At 42.9% G+C, this 24,248-nt stretch overlaps 2 protein-coding genes across 2 annotated transcripts; one reads left to right on the top strand and one right to left on the bottom strand.

Moving 5' to 3' along the window:
• Positions 1–285: 285 nt before the first annotated feature.
• On the bottom strand, positions 286–23,765 carry T265_01301 (hypothetical protein; the record flags this gene model as incomplete). Its single annotated transcript, XM_009165307.1, has 9 exons — positions 286–832; positions 5,789–6,003; positions 8,899–9,049; positions 14,201–14,376; positions 15,741–16,008; positions 23,101–23,254; positions 23,287–23,436; positions 23,478–23,599; positions 23,641–23,765. 9 exons carry the CDS (start codon positions 23,763–23,765, stop codon positions 520–522), a joined length of 1,674 nt encoding a protein of 557 aa, XP_009163571.1.
• Positions 11,519–15,391, top strand: T265_01302 (hypothetical protein; the record flags this gene model as incomplete). Its single annotated transcript, XM_009165308.1, has 3 exons — positions 11,519–11,643; positions 12,977–13,311; positions 15,273–15,391. 3 exons carry the CDS (start codon positions 11,519–11,521, stop codon positions 15,389–15,391), a joined length of 579 nt encoding a protein of 192 aa, XP_009163572.1.
• Positions 23,766–24,248: the final 483 nt, after the last annotated feature.

The raw sequence follows: 24,248 nt of genomic DNA, 5'->3' as shown, positions 1-24,248 counted from the left end.
CACCTCGCGGTTGGCGCCATTCTGAAGGAGGCAAGGGGAATAACACTCGTCTCGGTCGACGGTATTTCGGCATGGGTTACCACTAGTTGGTTTACCAATTTTTCTGTCACCTAATACCTATCAGTCGTTCACTTATTTATTTGAGGCAATGATCAAAGAACCGGTCTTTTGTGTTCAGCCAGCGAGGCTGAGTTCAGCTTGTGCGCTCCTTCCAAAACACTTGGATGATGTGTTTATAAGGAATAACACACAGAACTATTGAATGAATATAGCTTGTTGATGGGAACAGGCTTTACTCGATGTTTCTTCATATCCTTAGGGAGTAGAAAGAAAATCGGAAGTCTGTGAGCACTGAAGTAGTCTTTTCAAACCGCTTGAAAGTAGAACATGTCTGAAAATGAGACTGACTGATAAACGTAGGAAAATACCTTTGAAGAGGTTAATAAAAGTCTTACTGACACAGATAGAAATTGTTCTTTATCTCAGGTCCGAAAAATCCAAGTGCACTGATGTCCGAGATTAGGTTTCCGGTACACTGAACAACTGTCCACAAATGTTACAGTCGATCTCTAACCAAGGCCGTCGTTTACTCGATGTCAATTTTTCCGAAGCACATGCTTCCGGTTCCCCCAGAATTTCCTCCAGTGCGTTCATTGTTCGCCGTAACCATGCTGGTGTGGCTTGGACACCAACGGATGATGTTGAAAGCCCCAAGTGTTTGCCTATCAGTCTCTGGGAGTTCTTTGACAACTGACCAATAAGCGACCTAGTTTCATTCCCAGACGTGTTCACGTTCGATATACCGGATCCCAACTGAAGTGGCCGTGACGGTCTGAAAAAACGGATAGATTCTGTAATAAACAGAATTTAAGTCGAAGCGCATTGTGAATAGCAGCCGGGACTGTAGAAATATGGTATATTATACATTATGGATATAAAACCTGACTCACTAACTGACGGGACTTATATCTATGGCCTGTGCGTAGTGAATAACTGGATCTTTCCCACTGTGCTTTCTACTTTCCAGCAATTCACCATTCAGTAATTAAGCAGAGTATGTGAGGTTCATGGTCGCAACTTCAGATGGGCAGAACGCACATCCATATGTAAAGTGCCCTTGCCGCACTCGTTGCTGTGGAAAGAGTACCCTAATAAAATGTTGAAATCCTCTGAGTTGATGGTAGTATTTTATGTGACGAGTCACCTTTGTGCCAGTAAGGAGGATGGGTTATGTATGACCACTTCAAATAAAACAGTGTAAGAATCGACGAACCCAAGCCTCATTTTCAGAGAAAGACCCTAAAAGTGACCACGTGGATAGATTCAATCGAATGTGTTATGCTAGTTAGAACATACTGATACCGGCGTGGAATTTCCAAGAGTGAGCAGTCTCTAACAGCGTCCACATCAAGTATTTCGTTGGATTGCTACAAAATCTTTCTCTGTGGAGATCATGTCCACCTATTTAGTCAGTTCACATGGTTGTTCCTCGGGAAACAACTTATTCCTCTCCCCCAAAACGACTGCCCCCTCCCTTAGAATTTAGAGAACGCAAGGAAAAACTACCTTTAGATTTGGAACTCAAGTGAACGCAGAAATGGCTGTTAAACTGTCCAAAAACAGGGTTTCTCTGTCCGAATGAATCTAAGTTCACATTTAAAACTATTTCACAACTGCTGGAGCTTGAGATTATCCTCGATTTGCAAAGAATAACTTACAGCCTGGCATCCTCCTCTATGCCACTACCCGCTTGTGACGTAAGCAACCACGTCACCAACTAAATTAAATAACACGGTATTCAATGGTGGAAATAAGTGGATAGAGTGGGGAGACTACAAAATGAAACCTACTGCTCTGAGAAAAAACAACCGAAATCGAAGTGTACACACATATGAGCAACACTTAATTGAGCAGATCGGAGCCGTAGGTCAGGGTGAGACGTGGTCAGCAGGACTGTACCACCTTAATTTGTAAACCTGGCCGGACTCAAGCTCAGGACACGGTGACGGACAGATTTTATCTTGGCATTTCTTATATATTTGCTCTGTTTTTCAAACGTTTCATCATTTATTGCTAAATCACTTTCTTCCGTTTTCAGCTCTCAGTGTCAAAGTTTTGGATGAATAAAGCCTAGCTTTCGGGCCCTCAGTCTTTTCCATTGTCATTCTGATTGTCGTTGCACTCCGACCCTCGTCGTACACAACAATTTATTCATCCAAAAAAGTTTTCTTCGAACAATGGATCGATTCTTACGTCCTGAACGATTCGATACCGACCCCAATACTCAAGACTCGGCAGATACCTGGGAGCATTGGTTTTGTACTTTCACAAACTTCCTAGAGTCAATCGGTTCTCATTCACCAGATAAACTGAAAACCTTGTTCAATTACGTCTCCCCTAGTGTTTACCGATTCATCAAAGACTGCAAAGACTATGAATCAGCCATCGAAACCTTGCGAGAAATTTACGTACAGCCGAAAAATGAAGTTTTTGCACGGCATCTTTTGAACACTTGTAAACAGGACGGAGCTCAGAACCTTGATCAGTTTGTGCAGAAGCTTCGCAGTTTATTGCCAGACTGCCGCTTTACAGCCGTCAGTGCAGAACAGCATACCGATGAAGCGTTGCGAGATGCGTTTATTAGCGGACTTTATTCCAATACTATACGCCAGAGACTGCTGGAACATAAGTCGCTGGATTTTAAAACCGCGTACGACCATGCAAAGTCCCTCGAACTAGCGCAAAAACAGTCGTTGTCGTTTTTGCCGAACACTCAACTTCCCTGTGCCACCGTATCGAACGACCCGCCAAAGTCCCCACGTTCTCAAACGTCATCGCACGAGCAGGCGACTGCTGCCAGTGTGGGGTCTTCATGTTTCTTCTGTGGCTATGCTCGTCACCCGAGATATAAATGCCCCGCTAAAGATGCGACCTGCAAAAACTGTGGGAAGAAAGGGCATTTTCAAAAGGTATGCAGATCTACTGGTCCGCGGAACACCTCATCTGTTTCAAGTGCGCTATCTTGCGTCACTGCAGCGGCTCCTGAGTGTCTAAAAGAAGCAGTCACCGATGTGAAAGCCAATGGTGTCCCGCTTCGAGCTCTTGTTGATACTGGTAGCTCAGAAAGTTTCATTTCCGAAAAGGTAGTCCGTCGTAACAAGTGGTCTGTACTACCATCGTCATCTGAGATAACTTTGGCATCTATCCAGCACAAAAGCTTTACTCTTGGACATTGCTTTTTAACGTTGCAACACAAACAAAACAAGTATCCCTCTTTCAAGTTTTCAGTATTACGTGACCTCTGTGCAGATATTTTGCTAGGGCATGACTTTCTTAAGCTTCATAAGTCCCTGGAAATCTCATTCAACGGTGACAAACCTTCTTTTTCCCTTTGTGGCCTAATTGCTGCCAAAATTGAACCTCCCACTTTGTTCGAGCATATTGACCCAAGGTGCAAGCCAATCGCCATAAAGTCCAGGCGACATTCTGCAGACGACGAGGCCTTCATTGCTTCTGAAGTAAAGCGTTTACTTGACCAACACATCATTGAACCCTCGAAGTCCCCATGGAGAGCGCAAGTGCTCGTCACGACAAATGAACGACAGAAGAAGCGAATGGTGGTTGACTATAGTCAAACTATAAACCGATTTACGCAACTAGACGCTTATCCGCTCCCCAGACTTGAAGATTTAAGTACTAAAATAGCTCAATATCGTATTTTCAGCACGCTTGATCTTGAAAGTGCGTATTATCAGATACCCATTAAAGAAAGCGACAGAATCTACACGGCTTTTGAGGCTTGCAACAACCTCTATCAGTTCCGTCGAATACCTTTCGGAGTAACGAATGGGGTAGCCTGTTTTCAAAGGGTAATGGATGACATAATACGCGCCGAACAACTTACCGGGACATATGCGTATGTGGATAATGTTACCATTTGTGGAAAGAATCAAGAAGAACATGATCGAAACCTCCAGCTTTTCCTCACCGTAGCACAAAAGTACGGCCTTCAGTTAAATCACGATAAAAGCACGATTTCCACCACTAAGCTCAGACTCCTCGGCTATGAAATTACTGAAGGTATCATCAAACCAGACCCTGAACGCTTCAAGGTATTGCAAGAACTGCCCGTTCCGAACGACATCAAGTCTCAACAACGAGTGGTAGGATTGTTCGCGTACTATTCTCGTTGGATAAGCCGTTTCTCGGATAAGATCTACCCAATCACTCACAATACAACCTTTCCTGTCCCTGAATCTGTTATGAAAGCATTTGAAAGTTTGAAAAAGGAGTTGATGGATGCAGCCTTGGTCACTATCGACCCGAGAATACCTTTGGTGCTCGAAACTGATGCATCTGATGTCGCGATTTCTGCTACACTCAATCAAGATGGCAGACCGGTCGCATTCTTCTCACGTACACTGTCTGCCAGCGAAAAACACCATTCCGCTATTGAGAAAGAAGCCTGCGCAATTGTCGAAGCAGTGCGCAAATGGAGGCATTACCTACTCGGGACCCATTTCAAAATTATAACTGATCAGCGATCCGTTGCATTCATGTACTCAACACAACAAAAAGGGAAAATAAAAAATGACAAAATCCAACGGTGGCGGATGGAGTTGTCGCCTTTTTCTTTTGACGTTACCTACAGACCAGGCATAGAAAACAAAGCTGCTGACACGCTTTCTCGAAGTGTCTGTGCGAACACTTCATCTAACCTGGATCTAAAACGCTTACACACAACCCTGTGTCATCCTGGAGCAACACGCATGATGCATTTCGTTCGTGCCAAGAATCTACCATTCTCCCTAGAGGATATCCGACTCGTCATTAAGCAGTGTCAAGTGTGTGCGGAACTAAAACCACGTTTCTTCAAGTCATCTGGCGGTACCCTCATTAAAGCCACACAAACGTTTGAACGCTTAAGCATTGACTTTAAGGGACCACTGCCTTCGACGACTCGAAACAAATATCTACTGACGATCGTAGACGAATATTCCTGTTTTCCGTTCGCCTACGCATGTCCAGATATCAGTTCGTCTACGGTGATATCATGCCTTGTGCTTCAGCGAAACGAAACCTAAAACCACTACGCGGAAGCGAGTGTTACCCTAGGGACATTTTGTGACCATAAGGTTGAAGTTCAACTTGATACTCACTATCAGTTCGTCTACGGTGATATCATGCCTTGTGCTTCTCAGAAGCGAAACCTAAAACCACTACGCGGAAGCGAGTGTTACCCTAGGGACATTTTGTGACCATAAGGTTGAAGTTCAACTTGATAGTGTGCTCACTATCAACAGCAAGAATAAGGTACCGCTTCACGACTGTTCTTTTGTCAGCCATCCTTCGATTTGCAAATTCGTTGCGGACAACGGTGATAGTCCCATTCTGCTCACGTTTCAGTTGAATGTTTGGGCACCTGCTACCTTCTGACGTGACCGCAAGGTCAAGCACACGAAAGACATCGTCAGAACTCGCCTCATGCATGTGAAGCATCGGCTCAGTTTGGCTCAACGTCCTCTGTTGAACGCCACCCAGTCTCCCCAGAATCATCAATCGAAACGCGCTCGTCAAGCAGCTGCTTTTCTAGTGACAGCTTTCTTCGAAAGGATTGCTGAAGTTCACAGTAAACATGAAGTTGTGGATTTTCAGCCACTTAACTTGCTCATTGTGCAAATTAATCCAATCCTTTCCTAAAATAGCGATTAATTATCCAAACACTATAAACTATGTAGATTTGTTGGTAAAAACAAGTAACTAGAAGATACACTGATTCCTGACTTACCGTTCGCTCCTTCTCTTCGCCAACGACACGCCGGAATCGGAAGAAAAATGAGTTACAAACATTTGTCTCGATACTCTGGCTATTCCGAGTTTGTTGGGTGTCACTGACCCGCAAAGTCGGTTGGTCATGTAGAGAAGGGCGAAAAATACAGCTAATAGTCGTTGCTTCCGAATGCTTCCTTCTGAATCGGCAATAGCCTTGTTAGATTCAAATAACTGCGGAAGAAATTCAGAGGTCAAAGATAAACTTAAAGACAAGGTCCAGTCACACAGTGGTAGGTCGTAGAGTTGAAAGATAACCACCCTCATCCTTATCATCACCCCCATCATCAGTATCAGCAGCTCCGTCCTCAACAAGGTTAAATTCATCCTTATCGCAACGTAGGTGTTATACGACGCACATTTTGCTTTAACCTCTGTAAGAGTGTTACAACTGCCTTTCGAGTCCCCCCAACAACCAATTAATCTGTGCTTGGCTGCCATATCACACGAAGGAAGCACGAGGACCGAGGTCCTGACAGTTTGACCAAAACTAGACAGGGGCAGGCGAGAACAGGTCGGGTTCTAACTCAACCTTTAACTACTGAGCCATTCTGAGTTCATTATCCAATTTGATCTGACCTGATTACAGTGGTCAAATCTATGACAATGCCCCAAACACGAAGACACTACAATCTGGGGCATCTTCCTCTTCGTAAGAGTAGTTCACTAGAGGAAGACTGTCGAACAAGGGGAAACTCTCTAATTTCGAAAACTAAGCCTTGGAAACTAAGAAAATTCACAAAACATCATCACATGATAGAAGGAGTGTACAATCCCGTCCCGATACAATGAGCTTGCCCAACAAGCATCACTGTATTGATGCGCTTTTCGCTACAGAGCTAGTTATGTCGTCAGTCCAATGGCGGTTATCACCCAGCTTCATCGATACTGGTCAAAATTTATTTTGCTAGCGCTACGCGTCCTCGTAACTTTATCGTAATTGCGACGTTACGCTGACTTGTGCTTGCATCTGTGGATGAAAACACCATCAAGTTGAAAGCGTACGTGTACGTGTGAGCATTCGTAATATCCAACGGCCTTGCGTGTTGCTTTTGAACTGGAAACTCAGCTTAGCAACGAAAATGCGATGGTACGTTATACTTTCATTGCTCTCCCTGCTGCCCGAGTAGGGAATCACTAGTTCTCATCTACCGCATTCAAACGCATGCCTGTCCTACGCAGTCATTTCATCACAGAATCAACAAACCGTGGTTTCCAAAAAGTAGGTTCCTCGCTTCGGAGGACGAAGGTCGATTGAGAGAAGCAAAACTTGCCAGTTCTAATAATATACGCCTATCATCTCCACACCAGGCACTTCCCACGCATACCAAATACTTTTAGCTTCCAGTCACATTCAGTGAGTACGGCACGCAGCACCTTCTTATCAAATGAATCGACAGCATAGCTTTGTCATTTCACCTAGGATGACGGAAAAAACATCCTTTAAATAATGCAGCAGTTGAAAATCTACTTTTGTACAGCGCACATGAAAAATGATCTGCTCTTATCCCATGCGAGCACATCATCATCATCATCATCATCATCATCATCATCATCATCATCATCATCATCATCATCATCATCATCATCGTCACCATCATCATCCTCATCGTCATCATCATCATCACCATCATCATCATCATCATGATCATCATCAGCATCATCATAAACAACGTGACATTAATGTTCAACACCGATATTTCGCACCTATTATCACAGCGAAATCGAGTTGAACCTTCAGATGCTACTTCCATTACATAAGTAGTTAAAACTGGAAAAGTGCGCAAGCACTGATGCACTGGAGCATCATTCACTTACATCAGTTAAGTACAATAATCTGATAGCTAAAAATCTCTAGTTTTATTATTCCTTGTAATCAGTTCGACGGTCTGAAGAAAATGCAAATTCGAGAAATGAAGTAGTTATACGCCATTCGAGAAGACACTGGATTTAGTGCCCTCAGTAAATCTACTCTAAGTAACTCATATTATTGACGCAGACAACATTACACCGTACAAACGCTGAACAAGACATTTTTCGAATACCATTTATTTCTCATCAGGACTAACTTTCAGCCTTCGTACATTACTGCATCACGCTCTCTCCGTGCACTGTTGCCACATTTCAAACACACTCAGAATGTTGAACAGGTGGTGATCCACCGTCTTATTCCTCGTGATAATGCGATCTAGTGTGTAGTCAAAAAGAAAACCAAGCTCCTTTCGTGGGAGGTAGCCTGCAGGCGCATTTCCCTTTTGCATAATGCTACTCTTGGAACCTGGTCACAACTGGGATTATGACGATGTTCTCGGTTCCAAGAAACGCAAATAATCTTCCGTGGGTATGGTTTAGAAAGATCGATCAAGACAAGGGCTAAAACTGTTCTGAGACTAAGCTTCAGGGAATTTACCACAATTTCCATGTTGAATATTCGATAAAACCCTAAAATTACTGATTACTAACCGGTAGGTTATTTATAAGATTAAACATCCAGCTGGACTTATTGGCCCAAATGCGTACAGAAAGTCAAGTTGTCTGAAAATTGCTGAGTGAAAAATCGCTGAGAACGAGAGACAAAACTGTGTTTTAAACATGCATAAGTTATAACATTTGACGTCGCAAGTATCAGTTTGATGCGAAACTTCATGCAACTAAGAATCTGAACGGGACTAACTCTTCCGCGCTGCGAATCAGCGCGAATCACTAAATAGCAAGTAATGGAGGGAGGTGTTTTCAGTTCCTCAATTGATCACTCCCAGTGAAATCCACCTCTGAGGTGGTACGGCCAGTTCTTTGTTCTAGGCACTTCTGCCTAGATAACATGGCAAGCAAGATACGAAGGGCGGCGTCACTTGTACCCAAGCTTTCCCCAGTTGCAAGGTAAACACGATACGTGTGCGCCCAGGAAGTTTAAAATATACTGGAAACCGTTTACAGGTCATCTATAGTACAAAAGATTAGAGAGTAGAGAGTGAAGGGATACTATTCTCCTAAAAAGGAACCAAACTGTACGAGAATACTGTCTGTTCCTGAACTAACATGAGAACTAGAATGAAAGTTAAAACGAACCTCTTTCGCCTGTGCGAGTGCCTTCATCATCTCCGTCAATAAAGATGTCATTTTCTCCCTCGCCAAAGTCAACCGCTTTAGTTGATCATATTCAGAATAGAGTGTTTGGTTCAGCTGTTCGCTCAACATCTTAGCTTCTTGAAGTTCGGCCCTCGGAAACGCAAAAAAGAATGACCACTTTTGTCAGTTAATGTATTGCGTCATTTTTGTCAGGCAAATTTAATGGAAGTGTAGCTGTTATTTGACTTGTGATTGCTTTCGAAAGCTCGTCACTCGATGTTATCCATAAAAATCGGCAATGAAAAGTTACACGTGTCGATAATTTGAAACTTGAAAATTTTTGTTCGTTAAACAATTGAAGACGGAGGTATTTAAAAAGTAATCAACGTTGTTTTGGTCGGGATAAACGGCGGTGCACCAAAATAGAAGAACCCTGAAAATTGAAACATCAGCAACAATAAAGATGTCATTTTCTCCCTCGCCAAAGTCAACCGCTTTAGTTGATCATATTCAGAATAGAGTGTTTGGTTCAGCTGTTCGCTCAACATCTTAGCTTCTTGAAGTTCGGCCCTCGGAAACGCAAAAAAGAATGACCACTTTTGTCAGTTAATGTATTGCGTCATTTTTGTCTGGCAAATTTAATGGAAGTGTAGCTGTTATTTGACTTGTGATTGCTTTCGAAAGCTCGTCACTCGATGTTATCCATAAAAATCGGCAATGAAAAGTTACACGTGTCGATAATTTGAAACTTGAAAATTTTTGTTCGTTAAACAATTGAAGACGGAGGTATTTAAAAAGTAATCAACGTTGTTTTGGTCGGGATAAACGGCGGTGCACCAAAATAGAACCCTGAAAATTGAACACATCAGCAAATTGAACCATTTAGCGCAGCCCAGCCCAGCATTTACATGGTTCTTCATCGATGTGAAATGTCTGGTCACCCGAGAACTGAAATCAGTCCTGAGTGAACAAGTTTCTGTCGTAAACTATGGCAATCAGGAAAGAAAATGCACCACCAAGAGCCTGGGTCGGTGGAAACAGTATCCTGTAGCCACGAAGGGTCCGGGGTGCTAAAATCTTCGACTAGTTATATGTAGATTCCTTCACACAGCACTTGACGCTCCCCCATACCATAAAATACACGAAACAGAAAAGTGGAGTGCAAGACGGACTTCACATTTTTAGAGAAGGCAATCAAGAACAAGATGCCTGTATCTTCTAACAGCATTAAAGAAAGATCTAGGATTCCTCGTGCAATAGGCTACCACCGGCTGGATTGGCAGATTATCCTAACGAATTCCACATCCAAAAAGAACTTCAGAAGAAAACTACTCACAAGGTTGCTGAAAACTCTTCGACAGCCCACGACCGGTTTCGCCCTTCTTGGGGCTCATCAGGTAGGCGCAGTCCCCGAGTTTCCGACAACCTTATGGTCTACTTGAACCCAAATTGGACTGTTTTCGAGAAATACACTCATTTGCCAATCAATTTGGTTTCCTTTATGAAAATATACTGCGATATCTCGAATATCGTGCCAAATGAATCATGAGGCCGCCTGTGTGCAGCACATTCAGCTGGAGGACATCATAAACGAGAGATTCAATTGAGTCTCCCGTGAAAACCAAATTGATTTGCAAATGAGTGTATTCCTCGAGAACTTCAGAAGAACTTCTCTGCCGTATTACTTTCAGGACCATCTGGTCACTGAACTAGGTGCCCGCGAAGCTTTGAGGTTGTATGAAGGCTTCCCTAGGGTCAACTAAATATGGCCGTGCAAAAGTGCAAGATGGATGATAGGAAAAAGGCATCAAAAATTCGCTTTCTTAATAACTGTTCACGTGTTCACTAGAATCGTTTATGAGAATGGTAGTGAAGTTCTTAAACCATGGACAGCTAGCTATTTCAATAAAGCTGCGCAATCCAAGTGAACAGTAAAGCCAAATTATATGGTAAAATATCCCAGGCAGTCTTCTACAGCGGTCACTTTTGTTTAGCTCGTTCCAACCTCTATAGTGTTTCTTATGGGAAGCGATGCCGCATTTCTGGATAATTCCAAGGATATACGCCGGGTAACGACGCACTTCCCAGTGCCTTTCGGCCGGTCTTGGCCGGCGAGTAAAGGTTACAGCAGTAACCATATACTTGTTAGCATTTTCACATCGGCGACGACAAAAGCAAGAATATTCGCCAAATTGTATTTCACCACAAGAATATGATCCTGTTCTCTACCCAGCATGACATTATGGAGTGCAAGACATAACCAGGTTTTTTCCGACCAAATCACCATCTCAAACGAATTATTTGTCATAAACTTCTTTGTCCTCCAGCCATTGCCGAGTAAAGCTTCTGGACGAGCTATAAAGGATTACTGATGACTCCCGTAAACGCCTCACCCAAGAGATGATATAAAATAAAGTGTCTTCAATTATGCAGCGCAAAAACTCATAATTTGTCATTTTAACTTAAGGTAACCTTTTCATTATGCAATTTTCATAAAGTAAAAAGTACGTTTTATGGGCTTCCAGTCAGATGAGTAAGGTTCAAAATCATGGACACCTCAACCTGTAAAAAGTATCTTTGAAGATCTAATCAGGTCCCGAATGTTCCACATCGAAAACCGATGATTTACTGGAATAACATTTCGGTTCGTTATCCAAACAATACCTTGTGTGAAAATAACGGAGAAAGGAGAGGATGGAGTCGAACATCGCCTGCGGATAGATTTCATTCCAGGCAATCGGTTAGGTAAACCGGTTAGGGGGGCGAGGTAGCTCAGTGTTAAGGACGCGAATTTGCTGACCGGAAGGTCCGTGGTTCGAACCCGGCCACTGCCTCCCTACTTCCCTTAACTTAGCTTGGGTAACCCGGCAGTGTCCGAGCCCTCATGCTTCCCTCTGAAGGCATGGTAGTTAGTCACCTAAACGGCGCTACAGCTGAAGGATTTTTTAAGCCGGTTAAAGACGAATAGTGGGTAAAAACCACCATAATTCCTAAATTTTATACTTTAGCGTCTCCTGCCTGGAGCAGATAAGGTCGAGCAACTTTCATAGGGTGAGACGGGCAAAAACCAAGCCCCTACCATTACGATGCTGTGCAGGGACTAGTATAAGATGCAGTCACCGATTAGCCACGACGAATAACCGATAAACTGGAAGGGCTAACTCCAACCATAAATCTCCTTACAGTAGGCCGATCATGGTGAGTTAGTGTCCCCATCGACCGCTGGTCTTTGCCGTAGCCTGAATGTTTGATGTATATAAAACTTCAAAACGTCTATTTTTATCATCCCACTTGCGAGACCTTCGATTGGGTAGAAATATTCCAGTTAGACGGTGAAAACTATTCAGATTCTTGTATGCCTGCAATCGTCGTCAGTAAAATTGTTTCAAACATTAAACTCACGATTTTCAGCCTGAATTATCTTGCCGCGTGCCCAAAGTTTACCAAGAGTGGTTTAAAACTTCAATAGAATTTACGATTTCGTCAACCCCGGAAGTTCAACAAAAGAAAAATGAAATTTGAGTCAATCAATTTAAGTGCCAGCACTATCACACTGAGCCTCCTATATGGACAGAAAATCTCTATGATGAAAATAGCAAGTCCTTTTTTCGTGTGCTTCAACAAGAGAACAAAATGACGGAAGTAGGCCCCAAAAAACGAATCCACCTAAGTTGCAAATTAAATAGGTCGAAACGTTTTTCACATTGTTAAGGTGGATCACGAGTGAGTTATTCGATTTTTCAAAGAGGTGGCAAAGCTAATACAATGAGCACAAACAAATAAGTGGTGCCCAGTGGTGCCTTAAACCTCCCTAAATGTCCCTTAATTCTATTGATTTGTATGACCTTATAGGATTGCAGACAAAGGTTGTATGTGTTGCATGAGTTTGATGTGAACTAGGTTGAACATACGTGGCAATATACAGTCAAGCTTACTCAGTCTGGCGTAACAGTATTACAAGAACTGTTTGGTCAAAATGAGTACAATTTATTTAAAAAATGGAAGATAACGTTGCCTGATTTTCGGTTTCAACTTGCCGGAAACAGCACAAAATAAATGTTCTTGATATCCCAACCAGAGACAGTTCTGTGCGTACGATCTTTGGCTTCGGAAACTTGGTAGATGCTGCTACATTTCAGAACAGCTGCTATACTGATAAATATTTATTTGACACACGCCTGTGGGGCGAGATGGCTCACTGGTTAGAGCGCGAGTTTCCTGACCAGAAGGTCTGTGATTCGAACCCGACCTCTGCGTCTCGACTTCCCCTGTCAAGACTTGGGCAACCTGACAGTATCTCAGCCCTCGTGCTTCTTTCAGGTGGCATGGCAGCTGGGCACCGAAAGGGTGTTGCGGTTGAACGACTACACACGTTTGTGCCAACAATGTCACCACCAGTTCTCTCTCGACAATGTTAATCCCCGAAATTCCACAGCTTTCTTAGGGATTCACTGTCGTAAAATTCCAACAGACCGGCGTTTAACCGCATCAGGTCTTTGTCTGTCCTCAGCGTGCCCACAGAACCTACACCATCCTGGGGTTTTTTATTGGTGGACTATCAGAAACTGGTTTCTTTATACCTGCAGCTTGTAGAAAGCAGATCTGATGCACGCCGAGAAACAAGTACGCAATATACGTAGCTGCAGGCGAGCGGTCGTTTATTTTTCTATTTTTGGTCGACTGATTCGAAAACGCATCTTACTAGTAGCGGATGCAACGAGAACGTAGTGTGCCCACTGAGAGTACCAGGATCGCATGATGCTTCCGTTCAGTAGGCGACGTCTTATCACTCATCAATATACTACCTGAAAATCTCATGGGACTTTGAATTCGAGAGGACTCGCCGGAGTCGTATGGCACTCAAAGCCTAACTGACACTGTGTTGTCAGACATACTTCGGGTTCGTGAGAGTCCCGAAAACACATATTTGGTCCAACAAAGTTGGGATTCGCAGAAAGTTCTGTCTGTGCGCGGACCACGTTCATCTAGAAAACACAGAACAATCTTCTTGTGGTAGGAGTCCACTTAACAGACTTTTCCAAAATCTGGAAACATTATTGTTGTCCAGCAACCTGAACAGACGTCCTAACCACAGTCCTTTTCGTTCTCTTCAGCTGTGTTCAAATCGGGAAGTGGCTCCACTATCCACACCTTGGGCTACTGATATAAGGAATTTGTTCATATTGGAAGCCTTCTACTATTGTGTGCACATTTTGAGGGACTAATATCATTTCTGTTATCTCTTCACAGTAAGCTCAACCTGATAGGCAAACCAATATTCTGAAATTCGCGGAGGACCTACTTTTCAGCGCACATTCTAGTGAAAAGAGTTTGTCTTCGTTCCCTCATCTCCATGGTTCTCGAAACTGGCTTCAAATCCACCGTTTTAACGTCACCAATTTCCGTGCTTAAACTTCCTTGGGAGTCTTGGTAAGCTTCTTCTTGAATTTTGCATTTCTTCAGTTGGACTAACAATGCCTGTGGGAAAAGTAAAATCAGATTATTAAGACGGAAGATCTCGAAATCTTCTAGATGACGCACCTCCAAACACTACCTCGAATGTGCATGCTGGGAGGGGGCGAGATGGCTCAGTGGTTATGGCACGAATTTACTGACCGGAAGGTCTGTGGTTCGAACCTGATCACTGCCTCTTAACTTCTCCTGTCTAGGCTTGGGTAACCCGGTCCCCGTGCTTCCTTCTGGTAGAATGGCAGTTTGGCAACCAAAGGGTGCTACAGCTGAACGATTTATTTATACATATTTTTCACACGCTGGGTTGTCACAGCATTGTCTAGATCGGAATGTGAAAATGTCCAGAAGTGAGTTCAAGATGCACCAAGAGATGCATCATGTGTGAAGCGATATCTGTTGGTTTGCACAAAGGGAACTGCCAAGTTTCATATCAAGACCGTACATGACAAGTGAAAGAGATATCGGAGTAAAGTACCGTCATAAAAGTTAATTTTGTTGGTGTTCATTGGTTTTTGTAAATACACTACATGGCCTTGTCGGTTTCCAACTTATTGCATGGTTATTCTACATCTATTGTACTTTAGAAAATGCCCCGAGAAGGATGCGTGCGACCACAATTAGAGTCCAAAACAATCACTGATCTATCATTCTAGTCCGTACCCCATCATTTGCCGTGTATCAATCCTACAGAGAAAGTGGTCCGGTCAACAACCTTGGCCCATATCGATACGCATTTTTTGATGACCGACTTCTCAGGAGTAATGAATAACTTACAGAAGACCTAAAAACTGAAAAACATCGATTAACATAGGTGTGTTGCAGTGTTGATTTTAGTTGTATCAGATCTGTTTAAAAAGCAACCTAGTAGGCATACTTATTCAGTTCAATTCAACGTGCCATAGGCACATTGGTTTCAGCTGCTACAGTTTCGATCACCGAAAAACGGGGAAGTGGAACATGCAACCAAGCCTTGGAGGGGAAGGCATGTTTGGTTCACACACTGGAGTTGGGTTTGGCTTAACGGCTGCAACAACATTACTCAGAGTGAAAGGGATTCAGGATGTGAATCGGTCTTTAATAAAAAAAACTTGAAGTGAGACTATAGTAGTGCCATTTTCCATCCAAGAAGAGAGCAGCATCAAGTCAGTTCAGAGAGTTCAGTACCGAAATTCCAGCTAATTTCACTTTCGTCTCTGTTGTCACTATTTTGAGGGTGAGATGACTGTCATTCACCGTAAGGTGTGTTTTTTCACATGAAGTCCGTAAGAGCTGTAATACAAAATGTAAGATCTGGATTGAGCATAAACTTAGAAAAAAATTGATTGTAATTTCAAGGTCAGCAAAGAGCATTATCCACTACCTTTACTTACTTTTAGCCGTTTCATCAATTTCTTCTGCATTTGAACTTTGATGCTCTCTGATAGGTCGATTTCTATGCGCAGCTTTTTGGTTGCTAATCTTAGGAATTGGTTTTTCCCTTGCGCGTTTTGCAATTTTCTCGCAAGTTTATACCACCGCTGGAAAAGTACACCGTTGGCATACAGGGTTTTGATTTGGCAGTGTTTTTCACGCTGTTTCGCTGCAATGCGGAATTCTTCGGCCATCTGTGCAATGCGAGTCTTCACTTCCTCCTGCAGACTTCATTTAAGAGAAAGCAAAAAAATTCAAGTAGGCAAATTGTAATCCATTTACCGTAGAATAACTATCAGTGATATCAGCTGTATCACGTTGGTATATAATGTACTCCATGGGATCTCCTAGAGTACGTTAGTGGATTTTCCGGGGAAAGGGACTTCTTCTGGAGAACTCACACTGGTGCCTTCCATCAGTTGTCCCAGTGGAAGTCAGCCCAATTGGACCGAAGAAGTCATCAACTAGGGATCAAAACCTCTCTCCCCTCATCATGTCCCCCTTTCAAGTTGATACATAGTTAGCAATTAGTTTGTACATAACTAGGTTGAAAAAACTTGATACATCATTGACGATCCAACATTGAGAGGTCCATTTTTAGTTCAGTTAGTTTTCTACCGTTACAAAAATTATGAAAAGCTCGCTCAGTCATACCAAAAGGACAACTAAGCGTTTGGATGTTTGTTCCCTCACTGACCTTCAAGATACTCAGGCAATCTACTAATGCGTCAGCGCCCCGCCAGGATTTTGGCTGCGTTACCCAAGTAGCTGATAGCCAATCTGTGTTCAAAAGGAAATGTTTCAAAAATCCATCCTGGAGTAGACAGCAGTAAACTGATTGGAGAAAAGGAAACTACTTACAAGGTTGCTGAAGACTCTGACATCCCATGACAGGTTTCGTCCTTCCTGGGGTTCAACAGGTGAGTCCAACCCCCGAGTTTCCTTCAACTTTATGTTCCACGGAAATCCAAATTTGACCGATTTCGACCAACACACCCATTTATATATCAACTTGATTTTTACGAAAGGCTCAAATGAACAGTCACATAAACGAGGGGTTCCCTTAAAAATGGAATTGTTATGAGAATGAGTGTATTTGTCAATAGATATGATTTTAATAAAAAGTTAGGTTTAGGTTCTACCTCTAGCGAATGACCGTTGGAATGTTTTGTTCGAAGATGTCAGCTGATGGTGAAAACTCACTTGAAAGTTGATTGATCGTGAGATTCCCTCAAAGGGTTGAGCAAGGAGAAGAATTGCCCGACATAACTTCTAGAAACCCACGATATTTATGTCTGAACTGAACTGTCCATGGTGTGAGACCTGGTAATTTTCGATAGATATTTGATCTTGTCAGCGCGGTCAGTTTATGCTGAAAATTCGGCAAGCACCGGATATCTGTGTCATCATTATTGAGAATCAGCAGCAATGCACATCTCAAGGAACTCAAGGAGTTTCCAACAGGGAACCTTTCTTCCAGTGGTTCAACGCTTAACTGTTCGGCCACGAGCGACTGAACAGCAGTGTTACTGATTAACTCTCAGTTATGCTATCAAGTGTGCAATGCTGAGCACTTATGATAAGAATGAAGCAACTGCACAACGCCTCCGGGCTTTTCAGCATACGTTGGGCTCGTTGGCAATAAGGACATCTCAGCCGGAACAATGCGATAATAAAAAAACATCTGCTTACAAAAGTAATTGTAATCCCCGTAAACTATTGTTACATAGCTAGATAGACCAGTAGAGTCTTGTAGAATCAGGCACCGGGAGATACACCATGTTTATTCATATTTGCACCTCAATATCTATCAACCCAACAGCCTGAATGCGCGGCGTGCTCCCAAAATTGTTGGTTTGTCCAGATCAAATAATGGGCCAAATACGAGTTGTACGAAGAGGCTTCCCAGAAGCACTAATTGCTGGGGGATATAACACAAAACTCATTACCGACATTATTTATCGTTTGTTTCGGCTGATCAATTGGCCTCAATGTGTCCTTATTGCTGAATTCTCAGTATGTGTCTGTATTTTTGTAACCTGATACCTACTTAAATTGCTACGTTTAATCTGCTTGATGTGATCCAGAGGATAATCTGGGTACACTTGGAACCGCAATGAAGCATATTACTAATGGATGCCGATAGATCACGTAACTACCGTTCACGGCTTCCCTTAGTATTCCAACAGATGGCCGGATATGTAAGGTCTCCGAAGTGCTTCTGGAATCATGGCACCATATCCTTTCCCTCCCACTTTTTTCTCTTCTCTTTCATGACTTTCAAGACTAGTTTATGGCCATACGTGAGCAAATGCTCAGTTCTGGCTATTCTAAACGTTTAGTTTTTCTGCCTGTCACGATCAGCGTGACAGTCGCCACGTAGTAGTCGCTAGAGCTAGTGTGATGTTGTTATTGTGTATACTCGACGCGAGCGTCCATCGTATCGATCTCTCGGTGGTGATATTCTTCCCCAAATGAAGATTAGATCAGTACAACACATTCGCCAATCGATGTTGAGGAAAGATGAGGGATTCAATTGAAATTCGTGGACTGCGCCTACATGACGAGTTCACAACAAATCAAATCCGACATTAGTTTACCTGGAGTTTTGGACCTTCCTAAATTGTACGAGGCAGGCAAAAAATCGACTGTGTTGGAGCTGACGGTATGTTGATCTGGCAGATCTGTAGAGGCATTTTCAATGTGCAGTGGCGAATGGATCAGCCAATTAAAGATGTATAGGGCAACGTCTGACTGACAATTGTAGATATCTGGTTCGAATGTGGGTGCAACCAACGAAATTTGTCAGTCGGTGGCGTGACAGAGAACATAACCTAAGCAAAGGGCTCAAAAGACAATAACAGCTTTCATGTGCTTTTATAGGTGGCTAAAATGTGGTTCGTTCAGAAGCATGAAAGGATGCCTAGGTTATACGCCCTTCAGTTTTCGGGTTTTACAGTTATCTCACGAGACTGATCAAGTAGTTATTTAGTGAACTGCAGCCAAAAGCGTCCGTGCAATACTCTCCGTGGAGAATTTCTACAAATAAAACAGGCGTGGTCTCCTATGGAAACTGTTTTCGAAATTTGTACTGATGCTTTCCCATAGGCATCTTCTTCGCCAGATGAAAGAGTGACAGTACAACAGATGGAAATGATGCAAAAAGAGTGTCTTCCAGGTCTAGTCAATCAAACTTGAGGTAATGAGCAATGTAGCTGAGGTGCTTCAGTTCCGATTCCATTTCCTTAGCCAGCCTCCGTTCGTTCCAGCACTGAGTCCCAGCTCAAAGTAAGCGCTCCATACTCCACGACAGGTCGAATGAAAATTTTCAGCAATTTTGCCTCAGTTTCTCTCTTCCACAGCCTAATTGACCACTTCAAGATCTTCACCATTCACTAGCCTTTTCCAGGGCCCTGGACGTGTGTTCGTCCATCGTATGTTAGATGAAAGTAATGGTACCTTAGTCGAAAATGTCAAAATTACTTAGAACATTTCATCTTCTTATGGAATACGACATTTCTCTAATGTTTTGCTAATGGATAGGTTGCAATATTTATTTATCGCCATCGTTAGTTTGACCACAGTCGTACACTCTTCCGGCCGTTCCAAGGTATCCTGAAAAGGCCTTCCATTCTTAGCATAGGTTCAATTATTGCTTCGTGTTGTATCACACTTTCAGGTGGTAATCGAACTGAAAGCAGTTCGTTCAGTCTAAGTCAATAATGACAGTCTCCCAGGAGGTCAGGTATCCATTTTACTGAGCAGGGTATAGAATAACCTTTCAAAAGAATGGAAAATACGGCTTTGTGGTCATATAAAAGACCGCACCTTTTTGATAGTCTTGTTCGACTGGTCTTGACTGCCCCCAGGTACGAACTTATGAGCTGGATTTACTCATCATAGCTCTATTATAGCTCCATTATAGCCCCATGCGTCGTGCTGCCGCGGGAGTTCCCTCGACCACTCTTCATAGACGTCAATCAAATTAATCGGTGACCTTCACAAAAGGCTCTGAGATAACTTTATTCTACGCAGCCGTAGACACGTCACCCCCTTTGATCGATCAAATTTTATAGAAAGAAATGGTTTTGGGTGGGAATATGTAAACAAGTAAAGATTATCAGGCACAGAAGCTTTTCACTTGTCCAAGTGGAACGTAACTCGGGCTACCTCAGTCACATATCGGCTGCATATCTGTTCTTTTGTTACTGCTAATCAATCCAGGAGTGGTACATACATGATAACAGCCATTCAGCTTTGAAGGTATCTGCGTATGACCACCACACTACTCGAATGAAGTATGATGGCTGAGATACAGTTGGGCTGCCGGAGTGCAGACAAAAGCAGTCGAGGTGCCGAGGTTAGGCTTGAACCACAAGTCTTTTGTTCAATAGGTTCACACCCCACCATTTAAGGTAACTTGGGCTCCTTATGAGAACTAAGGGTTGCTTTTGAGCTGGCAAAGAAACTTGCTGGCAACTGCCATCGCATCCTATCAGGCTTCATTCTGCAGGAAAGTAAATCATTTGCTTCGCTGAGACTTCCTTTCACACAGAAAAACTCACTGTAGTTGTTTTTTATCCTTTAGCATTCATACTTTCTACACCTTCCAAATTGTGTTAGCTGTTTCTGTAATAATGGCTGTTCTTATACCTCGAATATTTCAGTTGAATGGTACGTCTTCCACCGTCCGTGTCCGACACATAGATAAGCTCCAAGCATTTTGCCCATTGACAATGAAATTTACCTTAGAAACCCCCCCTGAAAGATTGCTGAACATTTGCCCAAAAGCAACTCTAGATCACGGTGACATCATCTTATCCTGCATATCTCAGGATATCTGCGCAATAGCAACCGATGTCTACAGAGCCTTCTTTCTTTCACACATTTGGTATTAATGCTATCAGTATTCTAGGGCCCAAGCTTCTCTAAGGTGGGCGCTTAGTTTTAAATTGTTGCTGAATGTCAAAGGCCCCTAATGCGCCGGTTAGCATGGACTTTCCCCGGTCTTAGTGAATACTAGACCCAGGCAGGATTTCCGGTTTTCCGAGAAGTGTCAAGTCATTCTAGTGATATGCTGAGCAACTGAACACTTTTCGGGCACTAACAAAAACATGTTCTTAACCTTCAGCTAACCAGCGCCTTAGTCTAGCCATGTTTTGGTAGACTATAGTGGTTCAATATGGCACAAATTTGGCATTTGCCTGACCCTTGGAACCGGCTAGTTATGGATTACGACTGTGAGGAATCTTATAGGGGAATTCAACCAATAAAATAAAAAATACCATCGTACCGATTGACTGTCCGTGGTCCGCCTCACACGTAATTTGGGACTATTCACAGATACTGAAGCATAAGTTCAGTTTACTGACTGACTGACTGACTGACTGACTGACTACTTGACTGACTGACTGACTGACTGACTGACTGACTGACTGACTGACTGACTGACTGACTGACTGACTGACTGACTGACTGACTGACTGACTGACTGACTGACTGACTGACTGACTGACTGACTGACTGACTGACTGACTGACTGACTGACTGACTGACTGACTGACTGACTGACTGACTGACTGACTGACTGACTGACTGACTGACTGACTGACTGACTGACTGACTGACTGACTGACTGACTGACTGACTGACTGACTGACTGACTGACTGACTGACTGACTGACTGACTGACTGACTGACTGACTGACTGACTGACTGACTGACTGACTGACTGACTGACTGACTGACTGACTGACTGACTGACTGACTGACTGACTGACTGACTGACTGACTGACTGACTGACTGACTGACTGACTGACTGACTGACTGACTGACTGACTGACTGACTGACTGACTGACTGACTGACTGACTGACTGACTGTCTGAATATATATATATATATATATAAATGAGTGAATGAGTGATCAAATGAATTTAGTCGCAAGCCTAGTGATGGCAGTCATGCATTTTCATTTGATTTAGAGATACTGTCCCGAACCCACCCACCAGTCAACCCTACAGGCTTGAAGAGGGCCAGCGAACCGATTCTCAAATCTATCATGTTTCTTAACCAAATCCTCCACATTTGCATACACAATACTGGTCCTCATTTGTTAGCGCTGTCTGCATACAAGCTAAGATTTTTCTTGGTAGCAGAAGAATAGCCTCTCCCACAGACTTGACGCTCGTCGGCCTCGGATTGGTAGTATCGTCAAACGTCCTCGAACTCTGACTGAGGGTGAGCTTCACCTTGTAGCTTGTTCGTAGTCGATTGCCCATCCACCTGCTTAGGCGATTTTAGGGTCTCTGCTACACTTTGTTGGACCTCAATTTTGTCTGAGTGTCCTCACTATAATAAATCTCTCACTCTTCATCTCTTATATCTTGAAATCTTTCCTAGACAAAAGTAGCGATATCATTTCGTCAAGTGTCCTCCGTCGGTGCAAAATTAAAGAAGTGATTCTTAGAAACCCTCCGCGGATTGCCATGGGAATCTATTGACATTGCACACAATCCGCATCAGTACAGAGAAAATCACACGCTAATCACCGGGAGAGCAGAAACGTCCAGATGTGGTTTCTGGTCCAATAACGTATCGTCAGGTTGAATATCAGTCCCATTTGCATAATGCGCAAATCTCCGGATGTTAGTAATAACGTAATGTAATGTAATACAATATAACATGATGTAGTGCCATATAATGTAACTTGATGCGAGGTCATCTGACGTAATGCAACTTAATGTAATGCAATGCAACACGATGCATTGTAGGGCAGCACAATGCACAAGGTGATCAGAAGCAATCCTCTCCAAAACCAATGTAGGCAAAAATTTGAACAGATAAACCCCCCTCTAGCCAAACCAAATGTCAGATCTCAGTCAGCATTAACGTGTCATACAAAGCTCGCTGATAGTAGACTTCCTGGCGGACAACAACCTCCAGAACCCTGATTATATGGAAACGTTACAAGTTGGAGGCACATAAGGCAGTAAACACTGTCACTGGTGGCTAGATCTGGACAAAGTTGGCCAGAGGTGAATGAATTTTGCAATTACCATTGATTCCCCTGGTGAACACAAGCAAACTGCAATAGTCACTAAATAAAGCTCCCTGAAATCCATGAGAAAAGTATAATCAGATGTTGAGCTGCACAAAATTTTTATGTGTTTCTACACTTAGCCGACCGTAGCCACAGCCAAGCGTATCGCAACCAAATTTTCAGATTAACCTGAAAATTTGGTTGAAAAGAGTTTCAAAATAACCCTATCGGGCAAACTAACGCGTCGTCAAAACCTGAACAGTTACAAGTCAGTCTTACCAATTTTTTTCAATTGTATGTTGTAAGTTTCTCTCAAGACAATACTTGTTATGTTCCACTAGTTTGTCATCGATCGTCCGTTTGATAATTTCATACTTCGACATGAGTTCACTGCGACTCTGCTGAATGTGTTGCATTTCTGAGAGCTTCTTAACTAAAACATTTACGAATTAAACACTCTCTTACCAAGTCCCGATTTCTTATTATTATACTGGTCTTTAGTTAGGTTTATTTCCTTCTGTATCTTCGCCAAAATCACATTGTGTTGCATGAGCTCATTTTGAAACAATTCATCTTGTCTCTTGAGTGCCTTTTCGATGTTTTTAATTTCACCTTCTGTAATTATTTCTGAATTCAGCAAAGATAAACGCTGAAACCTTTTTCGGTGATACATAAGTCCACATATTCCAGTAAAGCATCGTATTTGTCACACTTCCGCTCTATTTTCAGGAGGCCGCTCTCGCGCAATAATCTTTCAACCTCAATAGACTGATGGAGGCTAGAACATGGAAGACCTGAAACAGTTTTAAGCAGCAATACCATATAATTTCCTTTTTAAGTTCACGAATTCGTATCATATGAAGCTTCGAGCAGGAAGCCTCCGGTAAGGGAAGAGCTCCCGCTGTTTCATCACCAGTGTCTTGCAAAGCACTCGCTTCAATCATGATACAAATTGGCGAATGTCCTTGTCTGGTGCCATGGTGAACAAGCGCAGTTTTTGTTCAAAGGTTAAAACAAATAATTCTCGCTTTTGGCCGGTGAGGTCGTGTAGGACTTCAGAGGTCCGTAGAATCTTCGAAATAGAAAGTTGCTTAAGGGCTGTATAGTCGATCTGCTTGTCGAAAACAAAACCCTAGAAAAATGAGGCGTTGTTCAGAATTTTATTTGGAGAGAATTTTTGGGAAGTAAAAACCCCGGATTTCACGAATTCACGGATTGATACACAGGATCGAGGCTTATGCCCAAGTTCCCCGGGTCGGTTTTGTTCTTGTCGGTCAGTGGCTGTCGTTCACCTCAAAGGCACAAGTGAAAAAAGGTGTAGCACTGCTCTTTATGTTCTCAGCGCAGGACAGTATGCTTGCCAGCGCGAGGATTCACATAAACAAATGTCTAATAGTGCTTTAAACTGGGTTATAGAAGGAGCGTGG

The sequence above is a fragment of the Opisthorchis viverrini genome (genome assembly GCF_000715545.1).
Source record: "Opisthorchis viverrini unplaced genomic scaffold opera_v5_14, whole genome shotgun sequence".
NCBI classification, from domain to species: domain Eukaryota; kingdom Metazoa; phylum Platyhelminthes; class Trematoda; order Opisthorchiida; family Opisthorchiidae; genus Opisthorchis; species Opisthorchis viverrini.
This window is presented reverse-complemented; position numbering and strand designations above follow the sequence as displayed.